General features: G+C 54.7%; 1 protein-coding gene across 2 annotated transcripts in view; it reads left to right on the top strand.

The window, feature by feature from the left end:
* Positions 1–207: 207 nt before the first annotated feature.
* ARAP1 (ArfGAP with RhoGAP domain, ankyrin repeat and PH domain 1) overlaps positions 208–23,290 on the top strand; it is a 63,648-nt gene continuing 40,565 nt past the window's right edge. Inside the window, exons 1-3 of one of the 2 annotated variants that reach the window (XM_040630814.1) lie at positions 208–338; positions 17,321–17,408; positions 21,861–22,424. In XM_040630814.1, the coding sequence (XP_040486748.1) occupies positions 21,904–22,424 (521 nt within the window). In that variant the 5' untranslated portion in view covers positions 208–338; positions 17,321–17,408; positions 21,861–21,903. Of the gene's footprint in view, positions 339–17,320; positions 17,409–21,860; positions 22,425–23,290 lie in introns of those variants that run through there. The other variant, XM_040630815.1, reaches the window with a different exon arrangement.

Raw genomic sequence — 23,290 nt, 5'->3', positions numbered from 1 at the left:
GCGGGGGGGGGGGGAGGTGGAGGTGGATCTGAACCTCAAGAGACAGAGACGCACCTGCAAGCAACTAGAGGGACAGGGGAGACGCACAGACCGACCTGTCCGCTAGGCGGGCCGGGCGGGCGGACTCAAAGACCGCGACTAGGCGGGGCGGAGCAGGGGGCGGGTCCCTGCCCCTTCCCGGCCCTCCCCTCTCCGGGGCGTCACGTGGGGCGGGCGGAAGCGCCCGGCGGGGTGGGCGCGCCCGGCCTGCGGCCGCGAGTTGACTACGGCGGCGTGAGTCAGTGGCGGCGCCGGGACTCGGTCTCCGGGTCTCCGCGTGGAGTCTTCGCTCAGAACAGGTAAGTGCGGCTGCCGGGACCTCCCTGTCCACCGCCCCTTCGCCAGGTGTTGACCGGAGTTTCCCCATTTCGCAGAGGGGAACGCCGAGGCCGCGCGCCGGTTGTGCGCCCGGCGCCTACTTCCGCGAGCGTTTCTCCTGGGGCAGTTGTCTGCTCTCCTGTCCGTTGATGGGGATGAGGGTCGCCACCTGAGGATGCGCGGGTCGGGCCAGAGTGTGTGGGGGAGGAGGGCGAACCAGCGGGTCAGGGGGCTTCCAGCTATTAGTCCTTTGGCATGAAGGTTCCCAGGAGCCGGAGCCAGCCCACCCTCGGGCGCTTTGCTTTTCCCATCTGTGGAATGAAGGCTCCCACCTCGTTGACCGCGGAGACCCTTGCAGCTCTGCACTCTCGTATGACCCTATGCCCTGGACCTGGGACTCCAGTGACCTTGGGCAGACTACTTCCGGTCTCTGCGCCTCAATTCCCCACCAGTAAATGGGAGCATGGCCTCCCAAGAGCCCCTACCTGGCCCAAGTGTGTTCGCTGAATGGGGTCAAGCCCGGAGTGGGTTATTGGCACTGGAGAAAGCAGGCTTGGAGTGCAGCCTGGGGGGCATGGGGTGGGTGTTTGGTCCAAGATCTCCAAGGGTGGTTTTTGGTGTTGGGGAACTCTCATCAGGAGCGGTCACAGTATGGGTTCTGGCATAGGGATTTCCCTCCCGCAAATCTCTTGTCCTGGGGTGCCTCCCTTGATCCCCAGGCTTGGTTCCAAGGGGGGCGGGGTGGTTGCTGCAGGGTGGTACAGATTTGTGGAGGTACTCAGGTAGGATTTCACAGTGTACTGAGCACCAACGTCCAGACTGAGGGACCCAGGATGTCTGTCCTTGGAGAGCAGAGAGTGCTCAGGTTAGGGGAGACCTCCCAGCAAGCTCATTACAGGGCAGAAAGATCCCAGCAGAATCTGGAGGACAAGTGCAGACAGGTACTGAGATAGAATCAGGGACTGGGACTTTTGGAGGCCCAGGGAGAAGGAGATGACTGGAATGGGGTTTGGCAGTGAAGTGGCAATTAACAAGGGTAAGGACCCCCCAGAGGACAGCACAGCTTGTGCAAAGGCAGGAACTTTCGTGGTATATTTGAAGAATGGCAAAGGGGATGGGTATGGCTGGAAGGGGTAGTTGGGACAAGGTGTAACAGAACTTATCCCCATGTCCCATGGCTAGTTGGGGATTGTCCATACCCTGGCCTGGGGGACCTTGCCTCCTCATTTACCACTTGCTTACAGGAGTTGGGCAAAAGGAGGTCGTTCCAGGCACAGTCCTGACAACTGTGGGGTGAGGTGGAAGTGGGCAGAGGCCACCTGGGGCCCCGACTGCCCCCACGCTTCATCGCCCCAGCTGCACCCCACCCCCCAGCTCTCAGGCTCCAGTCATGCTTTTCTGTACCTGAACCCTCAGCCCTTTGTGCAGGTTGCTTGTCTTCCCCACCCTCCCACTCCAGAAATTTTCTCCCCATCCAAAAATCTTCTAGGTCCTTCGGGACTTCACAGGTGGGTTACTTATTGCCTCTTCCTCCTCACCTTTCAGTCCTTCATAGTGGCACAGCTTGGGAAGGGCCTCCTTGGAGCTCTGTGGAGAAGGGCTTATAGAGCCGTGGGGATGACTGGGACTTGGGGTAGTCCCTGTACAGCCATCAAACATTATGTGACTCTGCAAGTCCCCAAACTTCTCAGAGCCTCCATTTCCCCATCTGCAGGATGGGGCAATAAGCCCTAGTCTCATGCTCTAGAGAGACTGCTGGGGCAAGAATTGGGCCTGAGTGAAAATCTTGTCCCCCGCAATGAGTGTTTGAATGAAGGAAAGAGAGAACCTGGAGGGAAGGGGTCAGTTCAGAAAGGTAAGGGGCCTCTGAGAGTCCTAGGGACTAGTGGTAGACTAGCCTAGTACTAACACTAGGGGATCAGCTAAAGAGAGGGGAGTCCCCTCTGTCCTCTGGGGCCCTCTCCCCTCCCCACCCCACTGTTCCTTTAGCCAAGCTCAAAGCCAGCCGGCTGATGCCCAAACAAGTAGCCTCTGTTCCCAGGGTGGGGGGAGGGGAGGCAGGCCCTGGGCTCTAGGCCCGCCTGTCCAGCGCTGACCCTGCCGTGCACCCCTCCCTCCCGCACTTCTCTCTGGATCTTAACCCTTGGGAGCCTGGGGTGGGCCTTGGGAGGCTTGAGGGCTTGTACCCTTTGCTGACCGGTTGTCCCCTCCACCCAACTTTAGGCTCCCAAGGGTTCTGCTGCTGCAGGAGGGCTGCAGTAGGACATGAGTTGGAAATGGAAAAGGAAGGAGGGAATGGAGGTGGGAGGGAGACTGGAGTAGATATGGTCATGGACACGCAGATACCACTTGGCGCACAAGTTGTTTTCACAAATGGGGAGACTGAGGCCAAGGGCCAGAGATCAGACCAAGATCGGACAGCGAGCCCTGGTGGGTGGGGGTCAGGATGATCCGACTGCTAGTCTGGGCCCTCTTGGGGAAAGAGGAGGGAAAGGGAGGGAGCTCTGTTTGATTTGAGCACCTGTCATGTGCCTGACGCTGTACATTTGCACTTTATTTAACTTCATATCATTCCATGAGACGGGGATCACCACACAGTAACATGGGGGGGAACAGCCTCAGAAAGCTGAGTAATCACATACGTGAGAAAGATGTCAGTAAATAGGCAAATAACACTGGTGTAGGCACTTTCATGTATGCTAACCACTTTCGGCCTCCCCAAATAGCGAATAAGTGGTAGAGGCAGGATCAGGCAGGCGTTCCTTTGCCTTTTTAGGCCTGATTTCCCCTCCCCCAGCTTGACCTTACCCCTTGAGCTCAGTCCAGGGTCCCGCTCAGTGAGGGGCTTTCCCTTGGGTGGTGGTCAAGGCAGCCTGGAGCAGAGTGTGACCCCAGCCCAGCAGACCCAGCCCTCCCTGACAAGTAGAGTTCAGTCCCTTGGGTGGGCTCTCTCACCCTCTCCTCTGGTCTCAGTCTGGCTGGCCTCAGCCGCCTTCACAGCCCTACACAGAGGGGTGTTTCATATTTCAGGAAGGGGTTCTGTGCTAAGGGGGCTGCTCCAAGGATCTCAACAGCAGGAAGATACAAGGGGCCCTCAGAGATCCCCTACAAGCACACGGCCCACAGAGCTCAGGCCCTGCTGCTAATTCAACACCAGTCCCCCAGCCCTGATGAGAGGACATCTTATCCCCTTACCCCTGCCCCCATCAGGCCCCCAGACCTGTACATGCCGATGAGGGCTCTGGGGAGGACAGCCCAAAGAGGCTGATGACCCCAGGTGTCAGGGACGGCCAGGGGGTGGGGGGACAGTGCCTGGTTGTTTTTCCATGTGACCTTCCTGCGGAGTTTTTCCTCTGTCTCAAGCCTTTGGAACATAGTTGAGAAGGGAGAAGATCTGTCCTATACTCAGGACATCTGCTCCAGACCATTGGGACAATCTGAGTGGCTGGGAGGGGATTTGGAATTAAGTGACCAGTTCAGTAACAACATTATTATTTAATAGTAGTAGTAATAGTGGCAGTAGCTACTGTTTCTTGGAAGCTTACTACGTGCCAGGCACTGTGGAAGCATTTTTTTTGGACTGATTTAACCCTCAACAGTAGTCTCGTGGGGTAGGTACCATTCCCATTTTACAGAGGAAACAGGCCCAGAAAGGTAAAGTGGCCTAAGATCGCCCATTACAGAGAAGAGCCAGGAGTCCGAATTTCTCCCTCTTCACAGTGAGAGCTCTGAGCACTGGGAGACATGCCGGCGGAGGAGGTCCAAACCTTGTTCTACCCTGGGAGCTCCCAGTCTGGGTGGCAGGCCACATGGTCAAGTGACATTGCTGGCAGCCAGCCATGGGGACGGCAGGCCTGCACGGGCATCCTGCTTGTAGACGGGACTGACTGCAATCGAGTTCTGAGCCCCCCACAGGCCCGGCCTCCTGACAAGCCCCTCTTGGAGGTCTGCTCGCTGCTCTCGTCCTGTCCTGTCCACTCCGGGCTTTGTTGAATACAGTGGCTCTCCCAGGCCCTGTTTTGCTGATGAGGAGACTGAGGTCAGTAGAAGCTAAGGGACTTGCCTGTGGTCTCTTAGCCGAGGAAAGTGAGAGCTGGAACCGATACCCAGGCAGAGGCTCTGAGGCCTGCATGCCACCTCCCTGCCTGGGGCCTGGTCAGGGCCTCCTGGGCCTCTGACGCCCTGACTTCCCTCAGACACTGCCCACCTGCCTTGTCGCAGGGCCCAAGTCTTTCTCCCTGACCAAACCGAGTCCTCTTAAGGTGCCTGGGATGTGGTGACTGAATGAACAAATCTGGGGAACATGGTTCCAGAGCTGCGAGGCCAAGAAGCAGGGACCCGCTGTGGTCAAGAGTGTGGTACTCAGTGCCAGAGGGGTCCAGAGGAGGATTCAGGGGTCAGAGAGGCCACCCTCCCCCAACCACAGCAGGGAGGAATGTGGCAAAATCCTCCTCCTTATTATCTTCATTGTTGTGAGGGCAAGGGGGAGAGAGAGAGGAGGATTGGGACCTCTCATGGCCACTCCTCTGTCTCCATTCCCAGGGCAAGAAACTAGAGGTCACATCTGGGGAAGTCTGGCCTGGCCCTACTTCCTTCTGGCTGGGCCAGTCCTGGAGCAGGACAGCCCCCGGGATGGGGGAGCTGCCACTGCATCTTGCTACCCCGTATGCCTGGGTCTCCTATGCCTCCTTCCCTACTGCCCCAGAGGGCACTGCCTTGCTCCTAGCATTCTCTTCTCCCCTCCCCTCCTTCCACCATAATGCCAGGGCCAGGGCTCTGAACTCAGCTTCCCTTGATCTTCACAGAGGGAGCAGGAAGCAGCAGCTTCCACACCAGTCCCTAGGTGTGGACATATCAGGACAGGAATGAATCAAACAGAGTGGGTAAGGTGAGGTAGGGGACTTCTCCATTCCTCTCTCTTCCCACCCACCCTCTCCCCACGTTGAGCAGCTAGGATTTTAGGATTCTGAGTCTGAGATTCTAGGTAGGCATTGGGGATTCAAGGATTCCAGGGTTTTGTATGCTGGCAATTCCCAGCTTCTGAATTTCCAAAATTTTGGGTTCCAAGAGCCTGCAAGGCCTTGAATTGGGCTAGGTAGCCTCTGAGTTGAGGCTGAGTCCTATGTCACACCTTGGCTGGCTGGTGCCAGACAGACAAGGCCCGGAGTTTCTCAGGGCTGCTTCTAGGGGTCAGTGGCATAGCCGGTCTCTAGGCTCTGTGGGCTCTCTGCACCCACCACCCCCAGTGTGAGCACCCAGCTGTCGCCTTTCAAGAAATCTGAGAACCAGACCCTGGAAGGGATTAGGTGGTAGCAGAAGAGATAGCCGTCTTGGTGGGGAATGGGGAGGGAACAGGCAGAGGCCAGGCATCCTCTTCATTTGCTGGCGGTGGGGCTGTCATCCTCTGTACCGGGACGCGGTTGAGGGGAGGCCCAGGGAGGGCTGATGGCTGGCTGCGTCACAGAGCAAGGTTTGGGTCACACTGATGGGTGAGCCAGGTCCTCCCAGGACCAACATGAAATGTGGCTCAGCAGGCCCAGGTGAGTCTTGGAGGGTCAGAGCTAGGCTCCAGGACCATGACAGACTGATGGACAGAGACCTGAGCCTGGGCGCCCTAAGGGAGGCACTGCCCCTCCTCAGGGGGCAGGGAGGCTGGGCCTTGGCTCAGGGCCTTCGAGTGTTTTGCAATGCTGCCACCCTCACCGGCTCCTTCCGGTGCCCCTCTGAGCCTATGGGCATAGCAGCCACCCTCAAAGGGCCTTGGGCTCGAGAGTGGGAGCCGCCTTGTGGGAAGGAGGCCTGTTCCCTCCCCTGAGAGAAGTGCCTTCCTCCTTGGAGACTTCCTGGCTGCATGTGTTCCTTGCTGGTTGTGCTTCCCCTATCCTTCCTGCCGCGCATCCCTCTGGGCAGGCCCTGTGCGTGTGCCTGTGTGTGCTCTTGGGCCGGGACGCATCCGTGGAGGACCTGTGATTTTGCCTTTGTGCAGGTGTGATCAGCGTTCACGTCCAGGGTGGATTGGGGTAGGGGATGCTGGGTGAGGCTTTCATCCATCTGAGCAGGGACCTTCACCCCGGGCAGGCCACTGTGAGTCTGCACCAGAAATGCCAGAATTTGTTCCCAAAGCCAGCCCTAGCCTGGTGGGGGGAAAGGGACCTCCGGAGAGCAGGTCGGGGACTAGGTTTTACCAGATGACAGCAGGACCGCTTTGGAGTGGGGTCTGTCTTGCTTGCTGAAGGGGTGCCGGAGCCTTAGCTGCAGGCCTACCTCTGCCCTCAGACTGGGGCTCTTCCTCCCCCTTCTGTCCCCTCAGCTCTGAAGATGGATGTACTGAGCCTAGGGAGGCCAAAGATCCAGGGAGCATCCAGTTCTTCTAGTGGTTCTGTTCCTGTTTCTGTTTTGGGACATGAACCAGGACACTCATTTGCCTCTGCTGCCAGTGACCTGAAAACCCACATTTCTCAGTGCCGGGCCTGCCTAGCCCAAGTTGGGGGGGGGGGTTGCTGTGGTATCTCTGAGATCACCTGAGGGGACTGGACCCTCCCCGTTCTTCCAAGGAACAGGCTAGTGGAAGGGGGTCCAGTCTGGGGGGCCTAGGCCCTGGTCCTGACTTGTCCCGTGGCCCTGGTTAGTTTAGTTTCTTGCACCTCTCTGGGGTTCACTTTCCTCTTCTGGAAGAGGGGAGGGTTGGATAAGGTGGTTCCCCAACGCCTAAGGAGCAGGTGGTTGGTAGGTGTGGAGCACTGGGGGAAGGCAGGCCAGGGGTCTGGCAGGCGGGAGATTAGAGCTGTAACTGGGTGGGCACTAGGGGACTGGGAGGTGCCTGATCTAGGAGGCCAGAGGCCAGGTTCTAGCCATACTCCGGCCACTGATTGCAGTGTGACCTTGGGCAAGTTATCACATGCCTGGGCACTTGATTCCCACATATAAAATTGGGAGATGTTCATTCAGTCAACAGATGTTCACTGTGCCAACCTCAGGCTGGATGCAGGGGAATCAGACCCTGGTCCTGCTTTCAAGGAGCGTCCAGCCAAGTCTGTGGTGAGAGAGCCAGAGATAGTGACATCGCAGTGTGATCAGGGCTGCGGCTATGGGAGTCAGAGACTGCTTCCTGGAGCAGGTGACACTTGAACTTGACACTTGAACTTCAAGTGAACTTGAAGAGCAAGATAGAGAATGATGTTCTAGGCAGAGGGAACGGTATAAGCAAAGACCTGGAGGTCAAGTGTCAGGCAGTGGGAGTGGAGGGAATGAGATGGGAGAGGAGTAAGTGGCAGGAGCCAGAGGGTGGAGGCCCCTTTGAACCCCACAGGGTAATAGTCATGGAAGGGGCAGGAAGGGTAGAGGGGGCAGGGCTGGTCTCAGAGACTCCTGGAAGTCTGGGCAGGTTCTAACCTGCTCTGGGGAACTGTTGATGGGTGGGCAGCAGGGGGGGCGGTCTGAGAGTCAGCACTTCCTCTGTGTGGGTAAGGGCTCCCTGAGCAGCGTTTATCAGGCCTGCACAGCAGGAAGTGGCTGGGGCAGCTTCAGGGGCAAGCCCAACCACAGAGGGAGCCAAGGAACCTCAGAGTTGAATCTTTCACTCCTAGAACTCCAGTCTGAACCTTGACACCTACCTGTTCCAACCATCCCTCTCCCAACCTGTGTCACAGGCCCCTGTCCCAAGCTCCTGACTGAGGTGAACAGGCCTTTGTGGACGTCCATTCATCCATTTCTCCAGGGGCCGGACACTTCTGGCCACTGGGGATAGGGTCGGGAATGAGACGGTGCCCCCGTCATCTGGTTGAGGAGACTGACAACAAATAAGCGTGTAAGGCAGTAGTGTAACCCAACAGTGGTAAGCGGAGAAATGACACAGGGGCAGGGACTCGTGGGGGCACATTTTTAGGTAGAGCGTTCAGGGAAGGAAGGCCTTGCATTTGAGAAAGTGCTAGAAAAAGTATGGGAGTGAGTCATCAGATGTCTGGAAGAGCATTCCAGACAGAGGGGCTCCAGTGCCCAGCTCCGAGGTTAGAACACAGAGTCGGCTGGAATAAGAGCAAGAAGACAGGCAGTGGGGACAGACCATGCAGACTGGTCGGCCATGTGCTGGCTTTGGCATTTAGTCTGAGGGAGATGGGAAGTCGCTGGGGAGTGAGAACTGGTCAGATTTGGGCTGTGTTTTGAAGGCATGCATTTATTCCTCACAAGGCTGCATGGTGGGGCTCTCGTAATCCCCATCGTACAGATGGTGAAACGGAGACGCAGAAATTATATGAATTCCCAGGTCTCCCAGCAGCCGGTACCCCTGTGCGCCCGCCTGGCTGCTGCCCCGTGATCCCCCGAAGCGCCCTGCTGCCCTTCATGGCGTCCTGCTGTCTGGACAGTAAGAGCGGGTGTCATAGCATTGGCCTTCAAGGCCCTTCTCGGCATGCACTCATGCTCCCTCTTTCTTGCCCACCCGACCCCCCGTGTGTCCTGCCTGCTTTCTGCCTGTCTCTGCACTGTCCCCTCTGAGGAGATGGAGTAGAAAGAGCGGCCCAGGCAGCCCTGGGGTCCGATGCTGGCTCCTGTGTTATTTCAGGCAGGTTACTTAACCGTTCTGAGGCTTGGTTCTTTCTCATCTGTAAGGTGGGCTAAAACCACTTTCTTGTCTGTCATGAGGATGGTATAGAACATTCCACGCACTGTGTTTAGCACAGCGTCTGGTAGATGGTAAGCACCCCATAATCACCACCTTTTCTTGTTTTAGGCAGGGATGGCCGGGTCGGATAAGTGGGTTAGAACGTTCTCCGTGGGGGCGCCTGGGTGGCGCAGTCGTTAAGCATCTGCCTTCGGCTCAGGGCATGATACCAGCGTTCTGGGATCAAGCCCCACATCAGGCTCCTCCGTTAGGAGCCTGCTTCTTCCTCTCCCACTCCCCCTGCTTGTGTTCCCTCTCTCGCTGGCTGTTTCTCTGTCAAATAAATAAAAAAATCTTAAAAAAAAAAAAAAAAAAAAAGAATGTTCTCCGTGAGTTGGAGGGGAGAGGCCGAGGCAGGGAGTGTTCCAGTCTTCCGTCTGACTCTACAGCTGGGGCGGCTGAGGTCATATGTCACATTGGCGGCCAGAGCCTGTGTGGCAGGTACCTGGTCTCTCTCGCCTTTGCAGCGCCTGCCCTGCCAGTCTGGTCATCTCCACCCCATCAACACAGGCAGCTTCCCCCTTTCAGGGGCCAGCAGCAAGGGGTCTGCTTATCTTCGGCTTCTCCATTCCAGGGGCCACCTAGGGAGAGGGAGGTTCAGGTCCCTGTGCTCCTGGGCTGCTAGTTCTCGGGAGCAGGGGAGCCAAGGCTCTCCTCCTGGGTGGGTAGGCACATCAGGTTCTGGGGCAGCTCAGAGAGGATGGAGTCAAGCAGCCTCTGTCCCTCTCCCAGGCCAGGGCCAGGGCTAGCCCTCAACCCCTCTAAGGTCCCAGCATGTGACTGGTTCTGTCCACTCCTGCTGCCTGGGAACCTATTATCAGCCCTGTATACTCCCACCCACCATGTGGGCAGCCTTGTTTCTTCCTGTTTCTGCCTCATTTATAGTATTAAGAGCCGCCCCCCCCCCAATCCCCTCCCTGCCCCACCACAGGGGGCAGTGGACACAGAGGAGGATCTTCCTGGAGTCACCCTGTAGCACCTCTGGCCTCGCCCTGCCTGGGAAGCTGCCAGCTCAGGAGGGGACTGTCTGTGCCTGAGGTCAGGGAACCAGACCAGAACCCCTGTGCTCCTGCTGGGAGTGTCTCAGGTCTCAGGTGCTGTGCCTGAACAGTGAAGGGCTGGGGCACAGGGAAGGTGGGTGTGGGTCAGGGCTATGGGGTCAGGGTTAGGTGAGGAGCTCTGCCTGGGGGGCCGTTACAGGGCAGGCTGAAGGGTGTGCTGGCTGAAGGTGGAGCAAGGACAGGAAGCAGGGAGGAGGGCCCAGAGATCCAGGCCTGCGGGGGAGGCTGGGGGAGATGGAAGCAGTGGGAATGGAGAGGGAGGTGTGTGTCAAAACAGGGTAATGAGGAGGCTTAGGGGAAATGGGAGGGAGTGGCCCAGAGTGATCCTGAGTGATCTGTTTGGAGGTGGGAGTACATGGTTGGCCAAGGGGGATTCGAATGTCACAGACTTTGACAAGGCCTAAACCCCAAATCATTTAACTTTCGGTTTCATTAATTTGCAAGCGAGGTACTCCAGATGGTCACACTTCATTCCATACCTTCCTTCCTAGCTGACCCTCTCCAGGGTGGGGCTTGGCATTGGGGGGGGGGGCAGTGGGGTTTGGGAGAATGTGGGTGACAGTCAGGGCTAGGGTGGGGTCAGATGCTGGCTAGAGGACAAACACAGACTCTGAAGTCTCATGTTTACTCATGGACCTCAGTCCATTTCCCATTTGAAAGTCCCTGGGCTGCACTGTGCTGCTGGCCTTCGCATCCTGGTAAGGGGGACCTTAACTGCTAGGCTGTGTCTTAGACCTTGGGGAGGATAAGACCGTGGTGGGGGAGGCAGTGAGCTTTGGGTCTCAGTTTCTCGTTTTCCAGTCCACATGGCCCAGGGAATCAGCTTTGTTGATAACTGTTCTTAGTTGTCGTCCCATGTTACATTTAAAGTCATAAAGCTACTTTTTAATAATGGTTTTGAGGAACAAACTGGGACAGACCCAATTCTAATAGACTTAAGATACTTTTACCATTTTGTCTTCTAGTTATAAAAGTGGTACACAACTATAAGAACTTTAAACAGTGCAGACATTAAGGTCGTAGGGAATGATAGTCTTTCAAGATTGGGTGGGAGTTCGGGCTGGGCCTGGAACTGACCTCAGGGATGTCTACTGTCCTCTAGTCTTGAATGCACCGTGGGCATGAATAAAACTGGTTTCGTATTTTTTCAGGGTGATGCTGAACCAGCCGCTCCAGGGGGGTTGTTAAAACGGCCTGCCTCTCCTCAGGCCCGCTGTATGCAATGTGTGTGGTGCTGTGCACTGTCCAAAGCCGTCTGGTTGGGAGGGGGTGAGGTGAGAGCTGGGAGAGGGGGTACTGAAACCTAGCCTATACTCTTTGCTGAGCTGCAGGTCCTGCTGTGGGGCTTCTCAAGGAAGAGGCATTTTTTTTTCTAATTTGCTCAAAGGCGCCACCAAGGTCAGAGGTAGCCTTGCTTTCCGCGGAGAGTGCGTGGTGCAGTGGGTGGGGAATGTGCAGTGCCTGGGGCCACCCAGACAGAGGTCCGGGGGCAGTGGGGTATCTAGTCTGGAGCCCTGCAGGGGGACGGGGCTGGAGGCAGGGTGTGATAATCGTTGACGGCCGGAGTAACGGAGAGCTCCGGGGTGCTGCGGGGTCCAGACTCGGGCCTGGCTACAAGGCCAGCACCAAGGGCCCCTCTGGTCAGGACCGGCCAAGGCCTTGGGGCTAAACAACAGGAAGTGTCTGTCTTTGCAGCAGAGGAGTGAGCAGATGACGAGTGAGTGTGGTCTCTAGTACATACATGGTGACGTGTCATAGTCATCTGGGTGACAGCTCTGCTTTATGGAGGGGGAAACCGAGGCTCAAAATGTGACAAGACTTGCCCAGCACTTCAGGCAAAAAGTGATGGAGCCAGGACTGGGACCCGGACTTGCCTTGCATCCTGGGGGGTAAGGCTCTGACCTGGAGCCCTAGGGACTCACCAGTGGCCCCCAGCTCCCCAGCAGGACATTGAGGCGCTGGGGCCCCGACTTATCCTCGCTGTCCTGAGGGCTGCTCCTGATCTGCCTCGGTCACTCTTGGGACCACACAGGGTGGGTCATACCATGGATGGGATGGGGCAGAAATCTGGTACCAGGGCAAGTGACGGGGCAGAGATTCAGAACTGCGGCAAGTCCGGAGACTCTGGTGTAATTCTCTGGGTCCAGCGTGCAGTGGCCCCCATCCCCAAGAGGAAGAAAGCAGGCTTCTTGGCCCGGGGATCAATCAGCTGCCTGACTGAGAGCTGCACCTGCTGCCTTGCCTAGCTGGGCTGGAGGGAAATAGCTGCTGCAGCCGGCGGGGGCCACTTCTGCACCCTCTGGCCGGGAGCCCAGCCCCCACCTAGTTCCTCATATCTAAGGGAAGTGTCTCCAAGGCCGCTCGCCTGGTTAGCGGAGTCCTGAGAACACCCGGGAAGGCGGCGGATCAAATGCGGCCCTGCCCATAGGTATCACCTGGCGATTGGGTTGGGGGATACCAGACATCATTGTGGGGCTCTGGGGGCAGTCGTACATAGGTTGTTGGTAGGAAGTGTGGGGCTGAAAGGTGTATGTGTGTGGTGGAGGGGCCGATCTGCTATGCGGCTGCCGAGTGGTGTGAGAGGTGTGTGCCCCTGGAGGCGGTGTGAGGTGTAAGTTTGTGGTGCGGGTAAGTTGTGGTTTGTCGACCTGGCCCGGCCAAAACTTCATGTGTACTTGTGTTCCCGTGTGGGACGCTCTGAGGGGTTTCCTGAGGTCTGGATGCTGGGCTCCCTGCCTAGCCTGCCTGGGGCGGGGGTGGGGGGTGGGAGGGGAGGGCGTGCAGGGGAGGAGGGGTGAGTGGCGGAGCAGCTCAGGCCTCAGTATGGAGGCTGGGCCTGCCTTCCTCTCCCTCCGTTCCTCCCATCACTGGTCCTTACCTTGAACCCCAAGTGCATCTCTGTGCAGAGGGGGCCTGAAGATGCAGTCCTGGGGGGCAGCAGGGTCTTGGCCGAGGGGACCTCAGAGCTGAATGTGGAAGGAGCTGGGACCTACAAGGCTGCCCTGACTCAGGCCTGACTCACTCATGCAAATCAGAACGCAGAGGAGGCTCCCACGCAGGTGGGAGTCTCCAGACCTGCTGGGGTGGCACGACTGTCCCTGCCCCACTGAAATCACCCCGTCTCTGGATCTGCCAGGTCCTTTTCTGTCCCTGAGCCTTGCACACTCAGTTCCCTTTGGCTGGAAGCGCAGCCTCCTACTTCTTCAAAGCCACACTCAGGAGTGGCCTTGGGAAGCCTCTCCCGCTCCACCGGACAGAGGCAGTCACACCCTGTGAAGGCCCTGTTGACTCCAGCAAGCGACCTGGGCAAATGTCCACCTCACACAGCTTCCCTGAAATGGGGCGAGAATCTCAGGCCTTGGGGTTGTTATGAGGACAAGTGAGATAAAGGTAGAAATCTGGCAAGGGCTGGGCATGCAGTAGGCACTTAGGAAACGGAGGAAGTGGGGGTGTGCCTGCCCTTGGCTAAGGCTCTGGGCTGCCTTCCTGCTGGACTGGTGGGTATGGCGCAAGGGAGATGCTGGGCTGGGACAGAGAAGGGACAATGAGATTTAAACTGTGGCGGGGTCGAAATGGTAGTCAGAGGACAGAAGGTGAAAGCTTTGCTGCCAGCAAGAGGGACTCAGGTCAGACCTGAAGAAGGACCGGCTGACAAGGATTCGTGATTCCGGATGACTCTTACCTCGGGACTGAGTGCCCCTGGGCTCCACTGTGGAAGGCAGGGGGGATCAGAAGGGGTGCAGACTCTTAGGATACCCCAGGCCAGGTGGGGGTTAGGTGGAGGTGGATCCCCACGAATGGAACAGCTAGAGACAGACAGGAGCAGCGTCCTACTACAGGGCTCAGCTTCTGAGGTTTAGGAGCTCAGGGGGGCCCGTGAGGGAGATCTGGCTGGAGAAGTCAACCTGGAAACAGCACCTGGAGGTGGGGGGATGTGGCTCATTTAACTCATTGTCAGCAGACCTTTCGAGGGGGGGGCGTCCCATACGCTAAGCTAGTGCCTGGTGCAAAAAGCAACATGGAGGGAGTCCTGGGCCAGCCCAGCCTGGCTGGGGCTTGGGTTAGTCAAGTCACTTCCTCTCTGTGGATGTTGTTTCTTCATTTGTAAATGTCAGTGCTGGAGCAGGTCGAATGACAAGGGGCTGGACTTGTGGCTTTGAGCTGGGGTGGGATCTTAGTTGGCATAGCAGAGGGGAGCTGGAGGGAGACACAAGAAACCAGGAGAGGGTGAGGTGGTGGGGTGTTGAGGCTTGAGCTGGGCCCTTGGGGTAGGGGAGGAGGGGAACCCCCCAGCTTGTGGCCACGCTGTCACAACAGGATGACACTCCCCTCTGCCTGGTCCCTGCTTCCCTGGGGGTGGAGACTCAGTGACGTGTCACAGCAGCTGGAGGGCTTAAACCTCCAAACCAGGGCCAGGATTAGGGTACAGTGAGTATGCCACTTGCCCTGGGCACAGAGTGTAAGGGGCGGGGGTGGGCAAAAAGCTCGGTAATCAAGATAATATTTTTAAGCCATATTTTTTTTAAAAATCAAAATTAATGAGAGAAATCTAAGATAAAGTACCAAAATTTTAAATAAAGAGGTTCAGTATTGCCAATTCCTTCTTTGCCACAGGCTCCAGTATGGCTCAGCAGGGCACTGCTCCAAACTTCTTTTTTCAAGGAGCTGCCTCCTCCAGGAAGCCTTCCCTGACCTTCAGCCTGGCGAAGGCCCTGTGGGCTATTTTCACTTGGTAAATGGTGTCTGACTCCCTCTAGCCTGAGCTTCCTGGAGAGCCAGTCCAGGTCTGAGGTCTGTGTTATGCTTCTAGAGCCTTGAATGAGGCTGTTCTAGAGGGGTGTCAGGGTGGATCCCTGAGTCTGACCTTGGCCGAAAGTCTTTCGTGCAGGAATAGGAACTTGAGGGAGGCCCAGGAGGGGGCTGACCCCCTCTGTGGGTTGGAAGTGGTTTCCTGTTTCCCAGCCCTGGTCCTTCCAGTAGGGTGGTTGGGGACATCAGCGATCCCCATTGAGTCTTTGGAACGGGGCCTGAGCTGTACCAGGTGCTCAGTTAGTATTCATGATCACTTTTGGGAGGCAGGAAGCAGAGTGGCTAAGAATCCAGAATTGGGGGGCGCCTGGGTGGCAGTCTGTTGAGCGTCCGACTCTTGGTTTTGGCTCAGGTCGTGATCTCATAGTCGTGAGACTGGGCCTGTGTCAGGCTCCGTGCCCAGCACCGAGTCTGCTTGAGATTCTCTCCTTCTCCCTCTGTCCCTCCCGCTCATACTCTCTCTCTCTCTCTCTCTCTCTCTTTCTCTCTCTAAAATAAATAAATAAATCTTAAGAAAAAAAAAAAAAAGAATCTGGAGGTAGACTATCCAGGGCAAATGAAATGTGAGCCACGAGTGCAATTTAAAAAATTTTTAATTAATTGTATTTAACCTAAATATCCAAAATATTATACTTTCATCACATAATAAATAGAAACAATAGAGATATTTTATCTTCTTGTTTTTGTACTAAATCTTCAAAACCCAGTGGGTACTTTGTACAGCACACTCCATCACGCGGCCACATCTTCAGTGCGCACGGCCGTATTTGGCTACGGTTCGTTACTGTATTAGACAAAGCAGATCTAAGACTGTATTCAAGCTGCCCCTTCTAGCTGTGTGACTTTGGGCAAATTACTTAACTTCTCTGTGCCTCAGTGTCTTCATCTTGAACTATGGGCTTTGTACCGCGTAGGGTTGCTGTGAGGATTCAGTAAGTTAATAGAAAGTGCATCGGTAGCTGGTGTATAATAAGGACTATTTAGGTTGGCTTTTATTTTTAAAAAATTGTCATTTGAGTAGCACTGCCGTTCTTTGCCAATTCTGTCTGAAGTACTAATTATCTAAAATTTATTTTAAAATACTTTTCAGGGGCGCTTGGGTGGCTCAGGGGGCTAAGCATCTGCCTGCAGCTCAGGTCATGATTCCAGGGTCCTGCGATCGAGCCCCAAGTCAGGCTCCGTGCTCAGCTGGGAGTCTGCTTCTCTCTCTCCCTCTGCCCCTCCTCCTGCTTGTGTGCTCTCTCTCTCTCAAATAAACAAATAAAATCTTTTTTTTAAATTTTTTTAATTTTTATTTTTAAAGATTTTATTTATTTATTCAACAGAGATAGAGACAGCCAGCGAGAGAGGGAACACAAGCAGGGGGAGTGGGAGAAGCAAGCTCATAGCGGAGGAGCCTGATGTGGGACTCGATCCCAGAACACCGGGATCACACCCTGAGCTGAAGGCAGACGCTTAACCGCTGTGCCACCCAGGCGCCCCAACAAATAAAATCTTTTTAAAGAATACTTTTAAAACGTATACCTACTTGAGCCCCATCCTAAGAAGTAGCTGCAGAGTCTACTTAAGATAAATACCTAGCTAGTAAATTCAAGTGTGCACAAGTGCGCCCTGAAGCCGTCACGCACAGCCTCGCAGTTTTCGGTGCACCCTGCCCTGGTGGCAGGAAGCATGCTGTGGCCCCGATGTGCCCATTGACTCCCCCCCACCCTCCTCACGCAGAGCCCAGGCCATCTGAGCTTGCTGGTGGCCTGCCCTTGGGGATGGCCAGTTCTCTCTCCTCCTGCCTGGAAACACCCTCCTTTGGCCCCCACACCTGTTTAGGAGCAGGGCCTCTGGGGCCTCCTACCCGTGCCTCAGCTGCCCCGTCTGCCCTCACCCCACCCCACGGCTTCCAGCCTCAGTGGAGAGTGTCCTGTTTCCCCGGGTCTCCCCTGAGTCCCCCCACCTCTCATGGATAGGCTCTGCCTTATAGTGGGAGCTGCACCTGCCCCCTGTGCAGGCCTCCCTGGGGGTGGTCCAGGCCTGACAGTTCCTACGACAGCCTGCCTCTGCACAGCGCACACCGGTCCTGGGGAGGGCCAGAGCATGGCCAGTCCTGACACCTCTTAGCCACCTGTGTGACCATTACCTCTGGGCGGGCATGTCCGCCTCTTCACTCCCATGGGAAGGCCTCCCTCTGGCCTAACCTCCACTGCCCCACCCAACTTCCATTAGGCTCCCTGAACCCTTCCTTCTTCCCCTACCATCTTCCCCATCTCTTGCTTCCTTCCCTCTCTTCCCCCTTCCCCTTCTCTCTTCCCCTTCTTCCTTCCTCCCTTCCCTCCTCCCTCCTCCTCCTCCTCCTCCTCCTCCTCCTCCTCCTCTTCCTCTTCCTGGCATCCAGCTGCTCAAAGTGGCTCATGGACTTTCTCCTCCGCTCCTGTCCTTACAGGTTCCATCCACCTGGGACCAAGATGAGGAGCCATTCAGAGTAGCCGCTGCCTCTGGAAGGATCCCTGGTATCCTGGGCAGCCCAGCGGGTGAGTCAGGAGGTGGGGGTCGGGGAGCTGGGTTGGGTGTGGTGGGCTAAGTCCCAACTTTGAAATGCGGGAGACTTCATGGAGGCCAGGCCTGAGGTCCCAGTTTTCATTTTGAAAATAGGCAGAGAGGCAGGGAGAGGGTGAGGCTGAAGAGCCTCTCCGGAGGGCTTTGAAGGGGTGGGATGGATAGGGCAGGGACCAGCCGGTGGGGTGGGGGTTGTGAGTAACATTCTCTTTTAGATTGTACTTATTTTTTGGAAAGTGATAGGAAAGTTTAAGGTACAGAAAGGTATAGTGAAAGGTAACCCTCCCTCCTGTCCTCACAGCTTCCGGTTCTTGTCCTCCAAGGCAGGCAGTTTCTTGTAGACCCATGGGGGGGGGGGTATTCTGCGTATGTGTGCGTGCATATTATGTGTATGTCTATACATACGGACGTATATGTACATTTTTTATTTAACCTAGATGTTTACATAACAAAACACTGCTCTGCATCTTATTTTTCCATCTAACAATAAATCCTTAATATCGTTTTATATGACCTTCAGAATCTGCTTATTGGTGATTTTGGGGGGATTATGCTTTGTGCTGGTTATAGCTTAACCCAGGAAGAACCGATGTCTTCATATGTTGAGAGTTGGTTTATCCAAGAACATCCAGTGTTTTTCTGTTTGTGTCTTCCTTGGGGGCCTCTCAGGAGCCTTTTTAAAGAACTCACATAGTTCAAAATGTAGGTAATTGGGGCGCCTGGGTGGCTCAGCCGTTAAGCGTCTGCCTTCAGCTCAGGTCATGATCCCAGGGTCCTGGGATCGAGCCCCGCATCGGGCTCCCTGCTCCACGTGAAGCCTGCTTCTCCCTCTCCCACTCCCCTTGCTTGTGTTCCCTCTCTTGCTGTCTCTCTCTGTCAAATAAATAAATAAAATCTTAAAAAAAAAATGTAGGTAATTGATGAAGATGTGGAGTGAACAGTCTCCCTCCCACCAGAGAGAGGTTTCCAGGCAAGCGGATGGAGCTTGGGCTTCAGACTCCCTCCAAGGCCCGGGGAGGGGCCTGGGCACTGCGTGCATGTGGTTTTGGAAATTTGTACACAAGCAAGATATTCTTTGTTTTTCCAATTAAATTTTTTTTTTAAACTGAGATATGATTGACATACAACATTGTATTTTCAGATGTACAACATCATGATTTGATATTTGTGCATATTGTAAAATGATAAAGATATTCTGATATCGTTTATTTTTTTTTACAAGAGGGAGGTGGGGAAGTGGCAGAGGGAGAAGGAGGGAGAGAATCTCAAGCAGACCCCACACCCAGTGCAGAGCCCGACGTGGGGCTCCATCTCACGACTCCGAGATCACGACCTGAGCCAAAATTAAGAGTTAGACACTTAACAGACTGAGGCACCCAGGCTCCCCTCTGGTGTCTTTTTCTTAAAGACGGAAAAAATGAAACGTGTCAGCATCAGACCCCTTGAAGCTTGGCTCTAGGTCGGCTCCCTTCCATATCCCCTCAGCCCTCAGTTTTCCTCCTTAGAAGCAAGGTCACCTTGTTTCTGATGTATCTTTTCAGAGATATTTTATGCATTTACCGTCACTGCAGACAGGTTTATCCTCCCTGGTTTGTTTTTTTCTAGATGAAAGGCAGAATGTTCTCTATACTGTTCTGCACCTTTCACTGCAGACAGGTTTATCCTCCCTGGTTTGTTTTTTTCTAGATGAAAGGCAGAATGTTCTCTATACTCTTCTGCACCTGTCTTTAGCCCCTTAACAATGTATCCGGGAGGTCATCCCATATCAACATAGAAGAGTTTCCTCATTTTTTTTTTTTTTAAGTAGGCTCCACACCCAGCATGGAACCCACCTCGAAGCTTGAACTCATGACCCTGAGATAAAGACCTGAGCTTAGACCAAGACTTAGACACTTAACCCACAGAGCCACCCAGGCACCCCAAGTTTCCCCATTTTTTTAGGGCTGCTCAGTAGTCTACTATATGACTACACTATAATTTAGTTAACTGTTCCCTGTTTGATGGGTATTTTGGTTATTTCCAATCTTTTGTTGCCAGTCACCTTGGAGGACTGCAGGATAAGTGCCCAGGGGTGGCTGCATCATAGCTATTGCGGCTTTAATTGCCCTTCCCAGAGACACTCCCACTAGCCGGCCGGGGGAATGCCTCACCCCCTCACCACTTCGTGTGAGGAGGTTAAGTTCAGTTTCCTATGCTTAAGAACCATTTATATTTTCCTTTCTGTGAATTTCTCTCTGTGTATTTTTTGCCCCTTTTCCTGTTAGGTCATTGACCGGTTTCTTATTTCGAGGTGCTTTTCAGTTTTTAGGAAAATCAGTCCTGTGTCTGGGATATGAGAGGCAGATGCCCTCTGATTGTCGTTTATCTCTTGGCTTTGTTTCTGGTGCATTTTTGTCATGCGAGAATGTTTGATTTTTTAATATAGTTGAATATTTTACTCTTTATCTCCCTGGGTTTGTATCATCCAAAAGGCTTTTGCCTCTTTGAGATGATATTTTAAATCCTTTCATGGTTTTATTTTTTATAATGAAACCTTTCCTCTGCCTGTAATTTATCCTGTTGTAAGGTGTGAGGTAGGGGAGTCTAACTTTGTTTCTAGATTGTTCCACAGCTGTCCTAACAATTTAATAATCCATCTTTTCTCCACTAGTTTGAGATGTTACTTTTATTGGACACTAAATTATTATGTGTATTTGGATCTATTTTTTAACTTTGTTTTGTTTGATTCATCTGTTCAGGTGCTGCTAACGTGCTGTTTTAATTACTACGGCTTATGTGTCTTAATATGTGGTGAGGCTTGTTCTCACTCTTTACCTTTCTTTTCCCCCACCCCCTGCTTCTAGAATTTTCCTGGCTCTTCCTGCTTGTTTACTTTTCCACATGAATTTTCACATCCACTTGTCTAGCTCCCCTTCCGCCCCTCCCCAGAATTGTGTGTGTATTTAATAGGATTGTACATATTTATGAATTAACTTAGAATTACGATCTTCCTGATGCCTTCTTCCCCGGTAGCATACCGTGTCTTTCCATTTGTCCAGGTCTCTTCTTTTTGCCTCTTCCTATAGATCTCACAGAATTCTTACTACGTCTCTTCTTGGTGTTTTAGGGTTTGTAATGCTGTTGTGAATGAGGCTCTTCATCCTGGTTTCTACCTGGTTATTGCCTATAAATATTGATTCTGGGGGCGCCTGGGTAGCGCAGTCGTTAAAGCGTCTGCCTTCGGCTCAGGGCGTGATCCCGGCGTACCGGGATCGAGTCCCACATCGGGCTCCTCCGCTATGAGCCTGCTTCTTCCTCTCCCACTCCCCCTGCTTGTGTTCCCTCTCTCGTTGGCTGTCTCTATCTCTGTCAAATAAATAAATAAAATCTTTAAAAAAAAAAAAAGAAAAGAAAAGTAAAAAAAAAAATATTGATTCTGTTCTATTAGTTTTGAATCCAGCTCGCTTGCTGAATTCTTTAATTTTTAATCCCATGATTAATAATAATCACCATCATGAAATGGATATCCTTGTTTCATTCCTGATTTTAATAGAAAATTTTCCCTTGTTTTCCCACAAATCAAGGTGCTGGTTTTGCAGTTTAAGGAAGTCTCAATCTGTTTCTATTTTAGTAAGATGTTTGTTAAGTATGCTGGATACTGTGTTTTATCATTTGCTTCTTTGGTATCTGTGGAGATGATCTGGTGACTTTTTCTGTTTTGATTTGTTAATCACCTTCTCTCTGTGTCATCTGTCTCTTGACTCTTGCCCGGCCAGGAGCTCTGGAATGCAGGGATGGGACCTGAGTCCCTTTCGCCCAGTGCGAGGCTCTCTCCAATGAACAAATGAGTGGATGGCCTTTCCTATACCTTACCCCCCTTGATGGTAGGAGAGGTGACTCATTCACAGGGCCAGGACCCTGTGTGATGCTGGCTTCACTTAACTCCTGGAGCCTTCTGCTTCCTCCAGGGGCATGGAGGTGGAGTGAAGCTCACCCCGTACACGGGGCCTGCAGGGGTGCTAGCAGTGGTATCCCTCAGCCCCACCCATACTCGCTAAGCCCCCGGGCCTGGCCATCAGCTGGGAACTGGGCCCTCGCCTGGGTCTTGCAGAAGGCAGTAGACACAGCCATTAGTCAGCCTTGCAGCAGTGGCCCCGGCTGTGGATGGGGCTTAGGGGTGGTACCAACTCTGGAGGTCCTAGAGGGCTTCCTAGGGAAGGTGTGAGCTGGATGCTAGGAGGCCACAGGGGTGGCGGTGGCAGGTTTCAGACAGAGAGAAAAGCCGATGTGTTCAGGGGCCTGGTGGTATCTGGCCTTGCCTGGGACAGGGGAGAAAGCTCAAGGACAGAGCTTGACCACATGGCACGGGAGAGCCACAGAGGGTTGCTAATCAGGGAACTGTGGCAGGGCAGCTTTGCCTCTCACCTGTGCCCATCTGTCTATTCCAGGTCTGGACAGGGCCCTGCTGGCTGGCCCCTGCTAGCAGGAACCATGGCGGAGGCCGGGGATGCCGCGCTGTCTGTGGCTGAGTGGCTGCGGGCGCTGCACCTGGAGCAGTACGCCGGGCTCTTCGAGCAGCATGGACTGGTGTGGGCCACAGAGTGCCAAGGCCTCAGCGATGCCCGCCTGCTGGACATGGGCATGCTGCTGCCTGGTCACCGCCGCCGCATCCTGGCTGGCTTGCTGCGCGCCCACACGCCCCCAACCCCTGCACCCCGCCCCACCCCCCGGCCTGTGCCCATGAAGCGTCATGTCTTCCGCTCGCCGCCCCCACCTGCCGCCCCGCCTGCTGCCCCACCGGAACCACTGCCCACGGCTGGAGAGGAGGAGGGGCTGCCCACTGCCCCCCCCATCCCACCCCGGAGGAGCTGCCTGCCGCCTGCCTGCTTCTCCGCCCCATCCACAGCAGCCCCGGACCCTGTGCTGCCCCCACTGCCTGCCAAGCGGCATTTGGCAGAGTTAAGTGTTCCGCCTGTGCCCCCCCGCACTGGGACCCCCCGCCTGCTGGTGAGGTGAGTGGATGCCATCCATGGTGGGAGGAGCACGGGTAGAGGATCCTAGAAAGTGGAGGGGGCATTGGTGGCCTTTGGCAGTGCGGTAAGAAAGGTTCCGTCAGTGGAGGGAACGGCCTGTGTAAAGCTCAGAGGTGGGAAGCACTGTCCGGGGGCACTCTGAGCAGACTGGAGCTAAACTGTTGGGTGAGTGTGGGTAAGGCTTGCGGATGGCACTGGGGACATTCTGTGAAGGCCAGGTGGGAAGCCAGGAAGGTTTCAAGCGGAATGATCAGATAAAAGCCAGATACTGAAAAGATGACTTTGGGGGTTGGTGAGGTTGGTGGAGGAGGAGCCTGGGTGACTAGTGACAGCAGATTGGAGTGAGGATCCCCCTGGAATGGCCCGTGGGGATGGCCTAGGCATAAGCAGAGAGAGCACAGGGAACCACACAGCATCCATGTTTCCATCTTGGGTGGATAGTGGTGCCATCCCTGATCTGGGGGTCCAGGCACAGAAGTATACCCAGGGAGGAAGTCTGGAGTTCCATCTGGGGCCTGGTGGGTATGAGACGCTGGGGATGGGAGTACATTCCGAGTCAGTAGGTAGCATGTGGAGGAGACAGTCTAGGATGATGGCTTGCTGTTGGGGGAGCGGGACTGTCTCTTGTCTTCCCCCTCCACACTGCTCCTACCACGTGTCCCCAAATCCTGGGGACACTTCTCAGGGCGCAACCTACTCACTGTCCCCCCCAGAATTGTTTTCTCCTCTCCTGGCTCCCTGTACTCCTGTTTCCTTGAGTTTCCTCTTACTTCTGTGGGCAGTCCATTTTAACCTGCTTCACATATGCCCTCCATTCCTGCCATTTGCTGGGGTGCCCAATGGAG

This window comes from Ursus maritimus, unplaced genomic scaffold, assembly GCF_017311325.1.
Source record: "Ursus maritimus isolate PB19 unplaced genomic scaffold, ASM1731132v1 scaffold_16, whole genome shotgun sequence".
Lineage (NCBI taxonomy): Eukaryota > Metazoa > Chordata > Mammalia > Carnivora > Ursidae > Ursus > Ursus maritimus.
This window is presented reverse-complemented; position numbering and strand designations above follow the sequence as displayed.